The sequence below is a fragment of the Trachypithecus francoisi genome, unplaced genomic scaffold (genome assembly GCF_009764315.1).
Source record: "Trachypithecus francoisi isolate TF-2019V2 unplaced genomic scaffold, Tfra_2.0 Lachesis_group1, whole genome shotgun sequence".
Classification (NCBI taxonomy): domain Eukaryota; kingdom Metazoa; phylum Chordata; class Mammalia; order Primates; family Cercopithecidae; genus Trachypithecus; species Trachypithecus francoisi.
This window is the reverse complement of record NW_022681454.1, coordinates 1853348-1870379: the sequence shown is the minus strand read 5'-3', so window position 1 is coordinate 1870379 and position 17032 is coordinate 1853348. Positions and strand designations below refer to the sequence as shown.

General features: G+C 65.3%; 1 protein-coding gene across 17 annotated transcripts; it reads right to left on the bottom strand.

Annotated features, from left to right (window-relative positions):
• Nucleotides 1–530: 530 nt before the first annotated feature.
• FGFR3 (fibroblast growth factor receptor 3) lies at nt 531–16519 on the bottom strand. Of its 17 annotated transcripts, none has more exons than XM_033213468.1 (18): nt 16319–16519; nt 15735–15945; nt 9952–10221; nt 9664–9729; nt 7942–8114; nt 7743–7866; nt 7461–7651; nt 6423–6573; nt 4969–5165; nt 4527–4672; nt 4021–4142; nt 3832–3942; nt 3432–3622; nt 3200–3322; nt 3050–3120; nt 2695–2832; nt 2446–2551; nt 531–2275 (listed from the first exon to the last, which is right to left on the bottom strand). In XM_033213468.1, the coding sequence occupies exons 2-18, from the start codon at nt 15841–15843 to the stop codon at nt 2126–2128; spliced, it is 2439 nt and encodes an 812-aa protein (XP_033069359.1). In that variant the 5' UTR covers nt 15844–15945; nt 16319–16519; the 3' UTR covers nt 531–2125. The 17 variants fall into 17 exon arrangements, with proteins under 17 accessions (XP_033069359.1, XP_033069360.1, XP_033069344.1 ...); XM_033213469.1 differs by lacking the exon at nt 6423–6573 and adding an exon at nt 5650–5794 and having other exon boundaries at nt 4527–4675; nt 4975–5165; nt 7942–8111; XM_033213453.1 differs by having other exon boundaries at nt 531–2272; nt 16319–16494.
• Between the last annotated feature and the right edge of the window lie 513 nt (nt 16520–17032).

Genomic DNA, 17032 nt, shown 5'->3' with positions numbered 1-17032 from the left:
CTGGGTTCTCAGCAACCCCATCAGCACCTCATCTGCCCAAAGGTGCTGTGTCACTGTGGGGGACCCTGATGGAGCCCAAGGCAGTGGGGGCACTGGTTGCCCGGCCTGGGAGGGCAGAGGCTGACCCAGAGAGTGGCCACCTGTGTAGCCCCCCAGGGCCCCAAGAGGGTTTTGCTTACTTTTGGCTCCATGGGGGGGATGCCCAGAAAGCTCCCCAGTTGACTGGGAAGGCGGATGCCGGGGGTGGGGTGATGAGGGAAGGTCTGCCTCACAGCTAGTGGGACAGGAGCCTCCCCACCACCACCACCTCAGGAACCACGAGCTGGGAGCAGCCAGGGCAGTGCACCCCCAGGCACCCTACTCCCTCCCACCAGGGCCCTCCCGTAAACTCTCCTTGCCCTTGGGGCTCCCAGACCACCACCGGGACCTTCGGTGCTGCTGCCAGCATCCAGCATCCACCTGGGACCACCTGGCGGCCAGTGACCCCTCCCTCCCCTATCCCAGAAGAATGGGAGGCAGAAACCTCAGAGCCAGGTTAGGAAACAGGTGTCTTTATTTTTTGCAAAGTTCGTCGCTGGGTTCACAAAATCGCACCTGCAGGTTTGGGTGACACCTCTGGCCACCACGCACTGGGTCTCAAGAAGAAACCACCCTGAGCCATGGCCCTGCAGGCAAGCAAGGGACAGCCGCCCAGACTCAGTGCCCAGTAACAGTACAGAACCAACCAACTGCCTTCAGAGCTTCCCTCCAAGCTTGGAAAGGTAGCAGTCCAGGCTATAAAACTCTAGAAGCATTGCGTAAGAAGTGTTAAGTCTACAGCAAATACGTCTTGTAAAAACTCAATAAATTATATATATAGATATATATAAACTTGTAACATCTAATAACATCTGAACCTGCACGCAGGGCCGGCCCCTCCCTGGAAACCATCTCCCCGCCTGGGACACAGCAATTAGAAGAATTTGTATGAAAATACCAGCTTGCTTTGAAGTCCAAAAAATAAATCTCCTCAAGAAACATCGTATAGAAATCTAATTCCCCTGAAAAAGAAGGACAAAGGAAATAAAATATCCTCACTCAATGGAATCACCTCCAACTATGAACGACCTTTTAGGCTTGGAGGGAATCCTCCAGCGCCGGGGAAGGCTGGACGTACATTCTCGGCTGTCCCTCTATAGGCAGGATAAACCTTCTCGGCTGTTAATAAGTTAAAAATTAAAACTCTCCGCCATGTGGCTGGCTAAATGCTAGAAGTGTTGGGGTGTGGGAACAAGGGTGCCGGGGGCCCATAAATAGCTTTACAAATATACAGGTCCAGTTTTAAAACAAAACCGGTGCCAGAAAAGGCCCTGCTCCTCTGCTTGCATGGGTGAGCCCCCGGGGCTCCCTCCCCGCCCAGGGCCACGCGCGCCTCCTGTGCCCCCAGGGTCGCAGGCCTCCATTGTACCAGTCTTCCTCTTCCATATACTTTATATATATGTATGTATATATACCATATACACAGCATCTATTTATAGAAATGTACACTAGTTTCTGGAATAAACCTTTTGGATAAAAGGTAGAGGCTCCCATCTTCAGGTACCCGTAATTTCAGTCTCTGAGGGGCAGGGTGGGAACTGGGAAAGCCTGGAGGTCGGGGGGCAGTGTCACTAACACCCCCAGGAACAAGGTGCTTGACACGTGGGGCTTCCCTGCAGGCTCAGCTTTGGGTGTGGGAGGGGTTGAGGCCCACCCTGTGATGTCCCGTGGTGCAAAGGCAGAGGCTGGGGCCATGTTGGGCCCAGCTCCCTGCCCCACAGGGGTCCCACTGGGTGGGCCCACTTACATTCTGCACTGGGTCCCCCCAGCACCAGTCAGGAGGCCGTTGCACAGCAGCAGGGACACCCAGGGTGTACCTCTGCACCTGGAGGCCACGAGATGTGCACGCACGCAGACACACACAGATATGCGCGCGCGCGCGCACACACACACACACACACACACACACACACACAGATGCACACAGACTGAAGCTTTGTGTAGCTGTCTCTCCATCTGCACTGAGTCTCATGCCGGGCAGTGGCTGTGCACCAGCAGCAGGGTGGACTGCTAGGGACCCCTCACATTGTTGGGGACCAGTGGCCCTTCACGTCCGCGAGCCCCCACTGCTGGGTGGGGCCGGGGGCAGCAGGTCGTGGGCAAACACGGAGTCATCTCCTGAGGAGCTGGAGCTGGGGGTGTCCTGGCCGCCGGGGGAGTACTGCTCGAAGGGCGCTGACAGGTCCAGGTACTCCTGCTGGGGGGAGGCGGGGTAAGCGCTGTCCCACAAAGCCCCTTTTCACACAGCCACCGCTGTGCCCAGGCTGTGCCCCAGAGGGCCTGCCCCACACCTCAGCACTCTCGGAGTCAGGATGGCCGGGGACAGGGGGGGCATAGGGGTGGCACTAGGCCAGAGCCAGCACTCACGTCGGTGGACGTCACAGTGAGGACACGGTCCAGGTCCTCCACCAGCTGCTTGAAGGTGGGCCTCTGGGACGGCGCAGCGTGCCAGCACTCCCGCATGATCATGTACCTGCGGGCAGGGTGCTCAGGTGTGAGCCCCACCACTTCCCACCTTATTCGGGAACAGCCTGAAGGGCTGCCAGTCCCTACCCCACCCAGCCCTGGAGGGCCTCCCACCCGAGGACCCCGTGGAGGGCCAGGGATGGCGCTCACAGGTCGTGTGTGCAGTTGGCCGGCTTGTCCATTCGGTGGCCCTCCTTCAGTAGCTTGAAGAGCTCCTCCACAGGGATGCCGGGGTATGGAGAGCCCCCCAGCGTGAAGATCTCCCAGAGCAGGACCCCAAAGGACCAGCTGCAGGGGGAGGCGAGGTCAGGCTGTCCTGAGACTCCCAGGACAGACACCTGGGCGGGCACCAGGGGAACGGGCCAGGGCTGCGCTGCTGCCCCAGGGAGGGGTAGAGACCACGCCCAAGAGCCCCAGGGCACAGGCGTGGGGGCTGCCGCTGGGGTCCTGGCTCTGCCCAGTTCCCGCCTCCACCCCTGAAGCCAGGGGTCTGGAAGACACATACACGTCACTCTGGTGGGTGTAGACGCGGTCAAACAGGGCCTCAGGCGCCATCCACTTCACGGGCAGCCGGCCCTGGGAGGGGTGGGAAGGCGGTGTTGGCGCCAGGTGTCCTGCTGGCATGGCCCCACCCCCACCCCAGGGCCGGGCTCACGTTGGTGGTCTTCTTGTAGTAGTCGAGGTTGTGCACGTCGCGGGCAAGCCCGAAGTCTGCGATCTTCATCACATTGTCCTCGGTCACCAGCACGTTTCGAGCAGCCAGGTCCCGGTGGATGCACTGGGGAAGGGATGGGAGGCAGGGCTGAAGCCTCCCCACCTCTCCCTGCTGCTCCCAGCATCTCAGGGCAGTGCCAGCCTGCTCCACCCGCACCTGCCACCCTGCTCACCTTCTGGGAGGCGAGGTACTCCATGCCTCGGGCCACCTGGTAGGCACAGGACACCAGGTCCTTGAAGGTGAGCTGCTCCTCAGGCGGCTTGCAGGTATCGAAGGAGTAGTCCAGGCCCGGGGGCCGCCGCGCCCGCAGAAACTCCCGCAGGTTGCCCTTGGCCGCATACTCCACCAGCACGTACAGGGGCCCTGGGGGCACGGGCTCCTCAGAGGGGCTGCCAGACCCAGAAGGGCTGCCCACCTGGCACCACCGCCGCTACCACCGCACCTACCGCCCTGCGTGCCGGCGCCACCGCCGCTACCACCGCACCTACCGCCCTGCGTGCGGGCGCCACCGCCGCTACCACCGCACCTACCGCCCTGCGTGCGGGCGCCACCGCCGCTACCACCGCACCTACCGCCCTGCGTGCAGGCGCCCAGCAGGTTGATGATGTTCTTGTGTTTCCCAATCATCTTCATCATCTCCATCTCAGACACCAGGTCTGACAGGTCCTTGTCAGTGGCATCATCTGTGCAAGGAGGGAGGGCCTGTGTCAGGCAGCGGCACCCCCAGCCCAGCCCTGCACCCCTGGCCGCCCCATCCTCACCTTTCAGCATCTTCACGGCTACGGTGACAGGCTTGGCGGCCCGGTCCTTGTCAATGCCGATAGCCTCCGCCATGACCACCTGGCCGAAGCAGCCCTCCCCAAGGGGCTTACCCAGGGTCAGCCTGGCAGTGGAGGCAGAGGGGCCATGAGCGTGCAAGCTCATCCACTCTCAGCCCATCATGGTCCCCACTCCCGCTTGGCCCAGCCCTTGAGGCCCAGAGACACCACCTCCAGGAAGCCCTCTATGCTCCCCCTACAGCCTGCTCATAACGATGAAGAATGTCACCTACTGTCTCCCGCCCTTGCTGCCCCTCCAAACACGGCACCTTGAGAGGGGCAGTCCCTGCCATGCACCCTCCCAGGAGCAGCTCCACAGAGCCCCAGCTACACCCAACATCCACCACATCCCTGATGGCCCCTAAACACAGCCGGGCCCCTGCCTGGTGGCCGTTTCACCCCCACCACCGAGCCCCCTACAGCCCACGCCAGCCCTCAGCACCACTGACCGGGCCCGAGACAGCTCCCATTTGGGGTCAGCAGGCAGCTCAAGCTCGGAGACATTGGCCAGCGTGGGACCCTCCCCTGAGGACAGCCTTGCGATGCGCACCAGCGGTGTGTTGGAACTCATGGACGCGTTGGACTCCAGGGACACCTGCTTGGGTCAGCAGGGGCAGGTTGGCGCCGTGTGGGCGATGCGGTGTGGAGGTACAGCTGGGGGTCAGTGCTGGGCCGGAAGCGGGGGCATTCTGACTTCCACCAGCATTGAATGAAGATTTTTAGAATGTTTTGTGCCCCAAAGTACCCTGGGCTCTACATGGTGACCAGAGACAAGGAGAGGTGAGCCCGCCTGGCTGCAGGGAGGACTCGCACAGCCAAGGACCAGCGTGGGCTGAGGGGGAGTCCGGGAGGCCCGGCGGGCAGGCAGCTCGGAACCTGGTATCTACTTTCTGTTACCTGTCGCTTGAGTGGGAAGCGGGAGATCTTGTGCACGGTGGGGGAGCCCAGGCCTTTCTTGGGGGTGCTGCGCAGGCGGCAGAGCGTCACAGCCGCCACCACCAGGATGAACAGGAAGAAGCCCACCCCGTAGCTGAGGATGCCTGCGTACACACTGCCCGCCTCGTCAGCCTCCACCAGCTCCTCCTCGGCTGCAAAGACACGGACATTGAGGCCTGGCCTGGCCCCCACCCCGGCCCCCATGGATGCCCCTGGCTCAGAGCTGCAGGCACCACTGGGAGCAGGAGGGGGCTCAGAACCTCAGCACCCGCCTTGTCGGGAGGGTCTTGCAGTCAGTAACTCGGGTGAGTCTGGAGGACCAGACCCTGGAGAGGAGGAGCCCAGCAGAGCCAGCCAGTCCCACACCGCCACCAGGCGCCCAGGAGACACCAGAGCCGCAGGAGGGGCCTTTGGGGACCCAGACGGGAAGGGGGCTCGAAGGGGCTGATGGGCCCCTCTGGTACCAGGACCGGGCCAGGCCAACTTTGTCCCCACAAGGGGCACAGGGCCAGGTGTGAGGGCTCGAGGAGCGAGGCGGCTATAAGCTACAGGATTCCCGTCCGTCCTGGCGGCTTTGGCATGTCCCGAGCCAGCGTCCCCGAGACAGTGCGGAGCAGCAGCAGCAGAAGCCGGTACCTGGCAGCACCACCAGCCACGCAGAGTGATGAGAAAACCCAATAGAATTGCCCGCCAGGCAGGTGTACTCCCCGGCGTCCTCAAAGGTGACGTTGTGCAAGGACAGAACCTCTAGCTCCTTGTCGGTGGTATTAGCGCCCGCCGTCTACAAAGAGAGAGCAGAGCGATAGGCGAGTGCCAGCACCGCCCTGCGGGCACCGCACAGAGTCCACACGGCAGGATCCAGCCGCTGCAAGGAAAACGCCGCCACCACCAACTCCTCAGCCACCGCCAACTTGGTCACCGCCACGTGGCCGAGGGCCCTCCGCCTGGTGCACCGGTACCGAGCCCGAAGCCAGGCCCCTCCACCGGCGAGTCCTCTGTCCCAGGTGAGCGGCAGGCGGGCAGGCAGCATGCGGGTTAGCGCAGAGCCGGGCGGGTGCAGGTGGAGGATGGACACACGGACACACAGGCTGCGGAAGCGAGCAGGCAGCGGGCGGGGGCGGAGAGAGGCGGCAGGGGGCGCTCACAGACGGCGCGGAGCCGGCCCGGTGGGCACCGGGCACCGCCTGTGCGGGGCGCAGGCGTGCGGGAAGGGTCGGCGCAGACCACAGGGCTCGAAGCGGGCGGTCACCGTGGAGGCTGGAGCTGCCAGCCTGGCCGAGGCGGCCACGAGCGGAGCGCGAGCCGGGGGCGGGAGCGAGCAGGGCTGGGCGTGCGGGGCGTGCAGGGCGCGCGGCCAGGGCCTTGGAGCTGGAGCTCTTGTGCCGGCCGGCATGGGACAGAGTCGTTACCTGCTCGGGGCCCGTGAACGCTCAGCCAAAAGGCCTTCTCGGCCACGCCTATGAAATTGGTGGCTCGACAGAGGTACTCGCCCCCGTCCCGCTCCGACACATTGGCCAGGCGGAGGCGCACGTCGGCCTCCACACTCTCACTGATCCAGGACTGCGGGGACAAGAGACCCGGCTCAGGCACGCCCCTGAGGCAGCCTCGCCGGGCACGAGGCAGGATATGGGAGACCCCCAAGGTACAGATGGAGACTGGGCTGCGTCAGCCCCGAACGCTGCCCAGAGGTGGCGTGGAGGCACTTCACGGTGGCTGTGGTTCCACAGGATGCACGTCTCTGCCTCCACCCCAACAACCCAGCCTAGACCCTCAGACAGCCCCTGGTCGCTGGCCTGCTCTCCCCGGGGCTCTTGCAGAACCTGGGCCCTGGACAGGACCGGAGGTGGCCTCTCTCTGGGCAGGGTCTGGACTCCACCCTCGCCCTGGGCCTGCTCCCCGCCCCCATCAGACCGTCTTCTCTCTGAACAGATGTTTCTCTTTGGGCTTTGAGTGTCGCAACCGTCCCAATTCAGTGGCCCCCACCCGGCAGCCATGGGAACAAAGCTAAGGACTCCGAGAGGCGGGCAGACAGTAAGCTCAGGCCCCAATGCACACAGCTGACGACTGCTCATTGGCCAGCTTGGGGCTCGGCCACTGCCTCTGAGGTCCAGAGGGGGCCTGGAGGGCTTGGCCACTGCCCTCCTGTCCTGGGCCACCACTGCTGCCCGAGTCAAACCCAGCCTCAAGAGGCCCCTGTGGGCAGCTCCATGTCAGGGATTCAGTGGCCCAGGTTGGCCCTCTGCAGACACAGAAACAGGTCCCACCGCAGCTGCCTGTGGCCCAAGGTGTGGAGTGGCTGAGACCTGGCCCCACAAGCACCCCCACAGCTTCTTCCCCTGAAGCTCCAACCCCAGGCCCCAATCCTCACGCAACCCCCAGCCATGGGGCACCCTTGGGGCCAGCCCAGGAGCCCGAGCTGCAGCACCCATGAGCACACGGTGGCCCACCTTGAGCACGGTGACGTAGGGTGTGCCGTCGGGGCCCACCTTGCTGCCATTCACCTCCACGTGCTTGAGCCACTGGATGTGGGGCTGCGCGTCACTGTACACCTTGCAGTGAAACTCCACATCGCTGCCCAGCACCGCCGTCTGGTTGGCCGGCAGCCCCGCCTGCAGGATGGGCCGGTGCGGGGAGCGCTCTGTGGGGGCAGATGATGCTCAGGGGCCACCCCCTCCCTCGCCGCTGCCGCCACTGCCGCCCCAGAGCCCACGCCAGCCCGAGGCCCTCACCCAGCACATCCAGTGTGTATGTCTGCCGGATGCTGCCAAACTTGTTCTCCACCACGCAGGTGTAGTTGCCGCGGTCCGAGGGCACCACACTTTCCATGACCAGGCTCCACTGCTGGTGCCGCAGCTGCAGCGGGGCACAAATGAGTGGAGGCAGCGACCACCGCGCCTGCCAGGCCCAGAGCCACCCTGCTGCGCCCACCTTGATGCCTCCGATGCGGTGCTCGCCGCGGAACTCCTTGCCATTCTTCAGCCAGGAGATGGAGGGAGTAGGGTTACCAGCAGCTGGGCAGCGGAAGCGGACGGTGTTGGCGGCCGGCACGGCCAGCAGCTTCTTGTCCATCCGCTCAGGCCGAGTCCAGTAAGGGGCCCCTGCTGGCCGAGGTGCATGTGAAGGCCATGACCCAAGTGGGAGCAGAGGCCCCTCTGAACAACCTCCTTCCCAAAGCTGCCCCTGCCCACCCCCAGTCTCAGTTTCCCCTCCTGTGTAGAAAGAGGGTGGGATGAGGCTCCCAGGAGCCTCCACACCATGTCCCCACCCCGGGGGTTTCTCAGAGCTGGGCCATGTTTCCCCTCCCTTTCCCTCCAAGATGCTCTGCCTGGACCTGTGAAGTCGCAGGGCACAGGGCGTTGTCCAGGGGAGCCCAACCGCCCAGAGAGGTTTGCCAGGGGCCAGGCCCACCAACAGGGAGACTGAGGACCCAGGGGGCAGCCTGATGTAGTGGACAAGCCAGGACCTGGGAGCAGTTTATCAGGAGAGGAGCCCAGTCGCCTGCAGAGCCAGGAGCCTTGGAGGCAGCTGTGCAGCATGGGCCCACGGGAATCAGAGACCCTACACCACCTCCTGCAGAGCTCCCAGTCTGACGGGCACCCAGGCCCTGCCTCCTCCCATCTCGATGTCCAGGGCTCCCACCACCCCTCCCTCACAGCCCAACTGGTTTTTCTCCTTCCTCAGGGCTGGGACCGCCTTCCTGCCAGGACTCCGGGCAAGGCTGAGCTGGCATCCCCCAGGAGGGGAGCAGTCCTCCCCTCAGTGACCTCACTGCCAGCCCCTTCCAGGGACAAACCCATCAGAGGCACTGAGGCCCAGCAAGAAGCAGTGTAGACACAGGCTGGAAAGAGGCACCCCAGGGTGCTGAGCTCCCTCCCAGGCCTCCTGGAAACCCCCAGGGTGAGTTTCCCTAGCTCAGTTTATCTCATGGACTCAGCCTCCCCTCCTCACCTGCTCACCCCACTGGCCCAGGGACCCAGCCCACACACCATCAGTCCGCAAGTCGTAACTACCCCCACATCTGTGCCACGATGACCCTCCCCTGCACACACTCACCTCAGAGTCCCTCCAAAACCAGAAGTCCCACCTCCCTGCTCTACAACTTGACAAAGTCCACCTGCCAGTGTTCCAGGCCGGGACACCAGGCATCGACCCCGACAGCTCTCCCACAGCTGCAGCCCACCCACCAGCCACCCTCCTGCCAGCCACCCTGCCTGCCACTGGTTGTGGTAGGTGCCCCCGGCTGGCGCCCTCACCCTGGGTCCATCCACCCCATGGCAGCCACCTGAGTGCCCTGCCCTGCTGCGCTCATACCTACCGTGTCCACCTCACCTATAGCCAACACCAGAGCTCCACAGGCCAGCCCTGGCCTCCTCCTGCTCCTAGAACCCCCAGGGCCCTGTGCCTCAGTCTCCCCATCAGCAACACGGGTGTCCCCGTGCACCACAATCCTGCCACCAGGGAGCCAGCGTCGGGCATCTAGAGCCATGTCAGTGGCTCAGCCCCTCCTGCATCCTGAGGGGAACGGACCTTCAGGGTGACCCCAGGGAGGTTGTTCCAGGGCCTTAGGCCCTTAGCTGCCTGTGGAGGGCAGGGCTTGGCAGTGGCAGCAGGCCCTACCCCGGCCGGCCTGACCCTGGACCCTGCTCCCACCTGTGTCCACACCTGTGTCCTCAGCCTCGTCCTCTCCGTCTTCGTCATCTCCCGAGGATGGAGCGTCTGCAAGGCAGAGACGGCCATGTCCAATGCCCAACCTGCCCCAGGAGGCCCCCAGGTGCCCCTCCAGGTGAGGAAGGGTCCCCCATTTGGGCAGCACTTCTTGGGGGTGCCCTCCTCTCCACCAATGACCAGAGAGACCCCCAGTCGCTCCTGACCCACGCAGGGACTCAGGGAGCCCGGCATTCGGCTCCTTTCTGTAGCTGGCGTGGCCCCAGAGCTCACCTGTCACCCGCACACTGAAGTGGCAAAGTACGCGCTGTGTGAGTCGCTGCCGGCAGCTGTAGGCCCCAGAGTCCTCGTGGGAGGCATTCAGCACCTGCAGCCGCTGGGGCCCCACCAGGACACGCTCCGAGGGCACCAGCCCTGCGCCATCCTTGACCCAGACAGTGGGCCCCATGGGACCACCCCCGGGCGGGGGACAGCTCAGCTCCACAGTGTCCCCGCTGCCGAAGACCAACTGCTCCTGCTGGCTGGGCTCTGGGCCGGGGACTTCTGTGGGCAAGATGGGTGACCATGAGGCAGGCACCCCCAAACCCAGCACTGTTTACAGACACAGCAGTGGAGGCCTCAGCCGCCCTGAGTGAGGAAGGCTCTGACCCAGATCCAGGGTCCCACCAGACCAGGGGCTGGAAACCGTGCCCCGAAAGGGCCAGAGGTCTCTATCTTCAGCTTTGCCAACCAGTCTCTGTCCCAAGGACTCTGGTCTGCCTTGGTGTGACAGCTGCCTTCCCCACACAACCTGCAGCCAACCCCACAGCGGTGCCCCCACAATGCTTCATTTACGGACGCGGAGAATTCAAATCTCTTTTTTTTTTTTTTTTGAGATGGAGTCTCGCTCTGTCGCCCAGGCTGGAGTGCAGTGGCCGGATCTCAGCTCACTGCAAGCTCCGCCTCCCGGGTTTACGCCATTCTCCTGCCTCAGCCTCCCGAGTAGCTGGGACTACAGGCGCCCGCCACCTCGCCCGGCTAGTTTTTTGTATTTTTTAGTAGACACGGGGTTTCACCGTGTTAGCCAGGATGGTCTCGATCTCCTGACCTCGTGATCCGCCCGTCTCGGCCTCCCAAAGTGCTGGGATTACAGGCTTGAGCCACCGCGCCCGGCCAAGAATTCAAATCTCAAAGTGTCACAAACTGTGACTCTTCGTTCTTTTGATTTGTTCAACTGCTTGAAAACATAAAATCCATGCTTGTCTCACAGGTGGCACCACAATGGGCAGGTGCTGGGGGCAAAGGGGACAGGCTGCCCTTTGCTGGCCTTCGGCTGAAATGGAGCTCAGAGGATACTGAGCTCGACAGAGGTACCACGACAGGGTTGGTCAGCCAGCCTCCTCGTGGCGCAGATTCACCCCAGGAGGAGTCCGTCCCTCTCAGCAGCCCCCGCACCCCATATGGGCCTGAAGAGCAGTTCAGATGGACAGCCAGGGAACAGAACAGGCGAGAAGGAGGAGGTGCAGGGTCACGTCGCCATATGGACGGATCTGGGGGGCAATGCGCGGGTTCACCGGGCAGAGCACAGGCCAGAGCAGCACAAGGGGGCCGGGGTGGGGGCTCCCTGGGGCGGACAAGGTTCTGTATCCTGCAGTTCCTATGGAAGCTCCACACAGCAGTCATGACAGAAAACACACCAAGAAGAGCAACTGCGAACACGTCGCTGGGTCCGGCCGGGGGTGTCACAGGCCTGGGACTGGGGAGGCCCAGGCGGGTCCTCAAGGGGGCCTGGTGGTGGGGTCCTGCTGCCTGCAGGGGGACTGGGGCCCCCTCACAGATGAGGACCAGGCTGGGGGCAGGAAGCTGTGAGAGCCACAGAGCAGGTCAGCAGCCCTGGTCCCTCCCTGGGGGCTGAGAAGCTGGGGTTGGGGCTCACCCACAGGGGCAGACGTGCAGGTGGCCCCTGGGTCCCTCCCCAGCAGCTGCCCAGCTCCCCAGGGCCACCAAAGCCTGTGACCCAAGGACACAGCACGGGCAGGGCTGGGGGGACCATCACCCCTAGGCTTCCCTGCCAGGGCCAGACAATGCGTGCAGGCGGGAGGCCTGGGCTTGGGGCCGGGACGGGGGTGGGTGGTCCCCCAGGCAGCCTCCTTCTTCAGACCCAGCTGGGCGGGTTGCACCATCACTTGTCATTCTGCAGACGCGTGGCCTAGATTCGGGGACCCAGCTGCCCACTCTGGCCACACCAGTCCCTGACTGCCTGGCCAGGCTCTATTCTCCCCAACCCACCTAATTCAGCCACACGCACCCAGTGCCCAGCGTGACCCTGCCAGCCAGAAGGGCCCACACTCATCCCCTGAAGCATCGCGGGAGCCCTCACCCGACAGGGACCCACAGCTCAAGGATGGCCCCTGCGGGGACCCTGCAGCCAGGGGGGCTCCCGGCCTGACCTCCAGCCCTCCAGTTCTGGCCAGTGTCTTGTGGGGACCACCCAGAGCTGGGAGCTGCTCGAGGCCCCCCAGAAGGCTGAGAACAGGCTAGTCATGGCAGCCTCAGCTGCAGGCCCTGGCCCAAGGGCAACAGCCGGTTGGTTCCGGTTTGGTCTGAGTGGAGACAACAGGTCAAGCCATCCACACAAGTATTCGCTTCAGCCTGGTCCAGCGCGGGGGAACGGGGGGCAGCGCAGCCCCAGGCCAGCCACACCGGTGGCCATCTGCCTGTGTGTGGTGGGGAGGGTGGAGCCCTGACTGCCCCCCCACTGCCTGCCTACTAGGTGCCAACAGAGGCCAGGGGACCCCAGCAGGGGCTGGGTGGGGAACACCAGGTGAAGGACGCTGTGACACAAGGCATGAGTGGCCACTGTGAGCTCAAGGTCTGACGCCCCGGGGAGTCCACAGGTGGGTGGAACCCCCATACCCCACCCAGCTACCAGGCATGGGAGAGCTTTACCCCCCAGTGGCCCCAGGAAGGATTCTTTCTTTCTTCATCAACAAAAGGGAGGCCCCACTGACACTACACAGACACTGGTGCCCAAACACATCGTAGACAGAACTCCTGCTGGACCCAAGGCGGGGTAGCCCACCCTTCTATGGATCCCACAACACGTGCTCCTGCAGACCCCCAACCCCACACAGTGCCAGCCTCTACTTGGGCTCCACATGCCAACAACAGCCCTCTGCTGTGTGCCAGAGGGGCTGTGCTGGACCTGGGGGATGTTTCCTAGTCCCAGAGACTTTGCCACTCACTGGTCATGTACCTCAGTTTCCCCCAATGGGGCACAATGTAAAAATCCCACCCCACAGGCCCAGGAGCTCAGGGAAGGCACCACACCCTGTGAAGTGGCTGGAGAAGTGAGAGTGGGGGTGACAGGCGCTCCCTGCCCTGGTTCTCTTGCCCCAGGACTGATGTCCATTAGGCCAGGGTGCTGGGGACGGCCAAACTCTGGCCTGGGGAACCTTTCTCCAGGTTCTGGGTCTCTGCAGTGCAGGCCCAGTGCATGTGAAGGAGCATGGGTGAGAGGGTGGGGGAGGCTTGCGCCATCATAAGCCCCTTGGGTTGACCCCAGAGAACAAGGAGCAAATTCAGACTCACTTCCAGAGCTGGCTGCCCCAGGGGTTTATTTGGGTTTTGGGGTGAGAAGAGGGCTTAGGGTCAGGGAACAACACGTTTTGATTTTGGATGCACATGAAGTTCTCTGGGGGACTGGGGGTATTGCCAGGCAGGGGCCATAAAACAGCCTAAGAGGAGGCGGCCTCCAAAAGTCCAGCCTCCCTGTCTCCCCACCTGGAAACATTCCTCTTCAGAGTTTCACAATAAAGTCAGCAAAAAAGGGATCTGGGGGCTGGGCAGGCTAAAGAGGGCTTGCCAGGGTTATCCGGCCTAATCCTTCAAACAGCCTGCCATTCGAAACTGAGGTTCGAAGAGGGTACCCGAGCCTGGGCTGGCAGCCTGGAGGTCCAGGCCAACCCCCCACCCCACCAAAGGTGGCTCCACTCCCAGCTCATTCACTCCTCAATCACTCAGGTGAGGGCTGCCTGCCTCCCTAGATGGGGTGACTTTGGACCCCCCTCCTCCAGGAGACCCCCGAGCCCCTGGGCTCCCACCCAAGCTCAGCTGTAGTAAGGGGTGCCCCATTCCCAGTTCCAGCTCCAAGTGAGACCTGAGAGCTGGGGGGCTGGGTGGTGAGGAAGGAGGGACTCCTAGGTTCACACAAGGACCTGGAGGCCAGGCTCAGCCCAGGTTAATGAACCACCCAGGGGCCCACGCGGCTCAAAGTCCAGCCCGGCAGAGGAGGGTGGGGGAGGTTGCAGCCAGCACCTTCGGGAAAGACCCTGCACCCCCGAGACCCCTGCTGGGTGGGGTGGGGCTGTGAGAGAGCTGACCTTGTCTTCCTCCCTGCACCCTGGGGGGTCCCCCTAGGTTCCAACCAGGAACACGGCCCGCCCGGGGAGATGGGGGCTGTCCTGGCAGGGCCTGGGGTGGCCAGGGCAGTCCAGGGGCCAAAACCTTCCCCACCGCCCTTGACCACTGCCAGCCAAGGCTCCATAATTTATGTTCCCGGGCAAGCGCCAGCCTAGACCTCAGTACATTTCACGAGGTCTTTGTATTTTTACTGCCCGGCCCATCTTGTTAAGGAACCGGATTAAGTTTATTGACCGATCAACTCACTACCTGTTTCACCAGCTCCAGTGCGGGCGGGGTCGCCGCCCCAAGGCGGGGGGCGGGGCGTTCCAGGAGCCAGTGGGGGAGGCCCCGCGCGCCCGCAGGGGGTCCGGGAGAGGCTCCGCAGCCTGGCCGCCGCCCCTCCCCGGGGCTGGCTGACATTCCCCGGCCGTAGGGAGTAATATCTTTATCTGAATGAGAATACGAAAGCCAGGCTCCCCCCGCGGCCGCCCCTCCCGCACCCCTGGAAGCGGGGCCGCCCGAGCAGGCGCTAAAAGCGCGCGCTGACCTCCCGACGGCCCCTGTCACGCCGCTGAATGACACGCACATTCAAGCGCCGGGCCACTTTCATTCATAAAAAAAATGACATTGTTCCGGGAGGCTGCAGCCGCCGCCGGAGAAAGGGGCGCGGGGGCGCGGGCGGGGCGGCCGCCATCTGCCTCGGCCCTCCCGGCGCCCTCCCCGGCCCGCCGCGCCCGCAGCCGCTCACACCTCCCCGCGAGCCGCTGCGCCGCCATCAATGCGCGGTCTGTGGCCGCCCCGAGGTACAAAGGAGCGGCTGTTCGGGCCTGGGCCCGGGTGGGGCGCGAGCTCACCGGGCCAAGGCCTCCCTCCGCGCGGCCGCCGGGCTGGGCTGTGCGCGCCCCCTTCGCCCGCCCGGAGCCGGCAGCGTGTACGGGGCGGCGGCACCGGAGCTCTCGGCCTGACCCGCGAGGAACCGCTGCGCGCGTGCAGGGCGGGCCGGGCGCCCCTTCCCTCACCTCCCTTCAGACCCTCGACGTCCCGCAGGACCTGGACCGCCAGCCCGGTCTAGGGCCCGCGACGCTGGGACACGCGCTCCTCGCTTGCCTGGAGCTCGGCGCGCAACCACGGGGAAGCGCCCTCAGGCCCCAGGCACTGGCCGGGTCGGCAGCGGGGGCGCTGGAGGCTGCAGCCTCGTCCGGCGGGCAGGGGCCGGGCTTCGCTGACGCGCACACCCACCCTCAGAAGTCCGGCCTCTCCCCTTGGCCGAAGCTGGCCACAAACTGGGGCCCGGGGGAGGGGGACGCCAACAATGGGAACTTTCCGTCTGCGCAGAGCCTGAAGAACAGCGGGAATCGTGGAAATGGGGAAACCCGCGCCCTCCGGACAGGTCAGGGCTGGGGAGCCGCAGAGGACGGGGCTGCGGACGCCAACCCCCGGCCTGGCTCCCCGTGGCGGCCTCGAATTTGGGGGGTAGCTGCGGCTCCAGGCGCCCCACAAGTCGCCGCGCTACCGCTGGCCGCGCTCTCCGGGAAGGAGGCAGCGCAATCTGGGCGCTGACTCCGGGGCGTCACTCACACCCGGAGTCCCCTCCGACCCGGGGACGGTTCCCGTCCCCAAGGCCTCTGCCCGCACGGGCCGGCCCCTCCCGTGCCCAGTGGGTCCCTTCTTACCTGTCACTCGCCCCACGACGCGCTGCTCCGTCCCCAAGGACTCCGAGGAGGCGCCGGCCACGATGGCCACTGCCACGCAGAGAGCGAGGGCGCAGGCAGGGGCGCCCATGGCGGGGGCGGGGGCCGCAGCGTTCTCAGGCAGCGCACGCGGGCATGCTGCCCCCCACGGCCCGGCGCGGGCACCGGCGGGAGGCGGGCGCCGCTCGGGAGACTGCGGGAGGAGGAGGGCAGCTCGTTAGCGGCGCGGGTAGGGACGAAAGCGGCGGTGGCCGGCTCCTGCGCCCCGACACCTCCGACCCCCAGCCGCCCCGCCCGCCGCCGCCGCCGCCGCCCAGAGCTCCCGGGCCGCCTGGCGCCGGCCGCCTCCTCCCCGCCGCGGTTCCTCCCTCCTCCCCCTTCCCTCCCTGGCTGCTGCAGAGCCCTCCCAGGGCGGCGGCGGCGGCGGCAAACTTTCCGGAGCGGGAAGCCCGCGCCCCGGCCCGGCCCGCCGCAGGGACTGCTGCGGTTCCGCGACTGCCGCGCCCTGGCCCCTCCGCGAGCACTGTTGGACCCCTCCGCGCGCCTGCCCGGACCCAAGCACCGACCTGGCGGGCGCCGGGGTCCGGCTCGCTAGGCGCGGCTCCCACTCTGGCTCGCTGTCCGCAGGCCCAGCTCCCGCCCCGTCCCTCCGGCCGGCGGCGCGCCGGTGCGTCCGTGCGACCGGCAGAGCAGGACCGCGCAGCGCCAGCTGCTCGCGACGCCGCCACCGCCGCCGCCACCGCGCACTGAGCCTGGGCTGCCCCGCGCGCCGCAGCCAGTGGGGGACGGTCCGCGCCCCGCCCCGGCCCCGCCCCGCTCCCGCCCGGCCCCCGCCCGACTCGCAGGGGCGCAAGGCACGCCCTCTCGGGGCGGAGCGGGGCACCCGAGGGGGCGTGGCCGGGCGGGGGCGCCCGGCGGTCTCGAGGGCGTGGGAGCCGGGGCAGGCGGGCGAGGCCCCCAATCGCACCGCGGGGCGGCCCGGGGGCCGGCGGGTACGGGGCGCACCGAGGGCGAGCGCAGGCCTCCGTTTGCACAGCGCGCAGCTCGGGTCCCCTGGGGCTGTGCTCAGGAGCTCAGAGGGGAGGTCTCGGCGGGGTTCGGGATGTCAGGAGGCTTCGCCAAGATGCCGCGGAGCTGAACCCTGTGGTGTGAGCGGGAATTCCTCAGGTGGAGGAGGGCAGGACGGCATTCCAGGCCGAGCCTCCCGTGTGCGCCGCAGGCCTGGGGCAGCCCGGAGCGGCCTGCGTACCTGACTGGCGAGGAGCAGAGGCTGCGTTGAC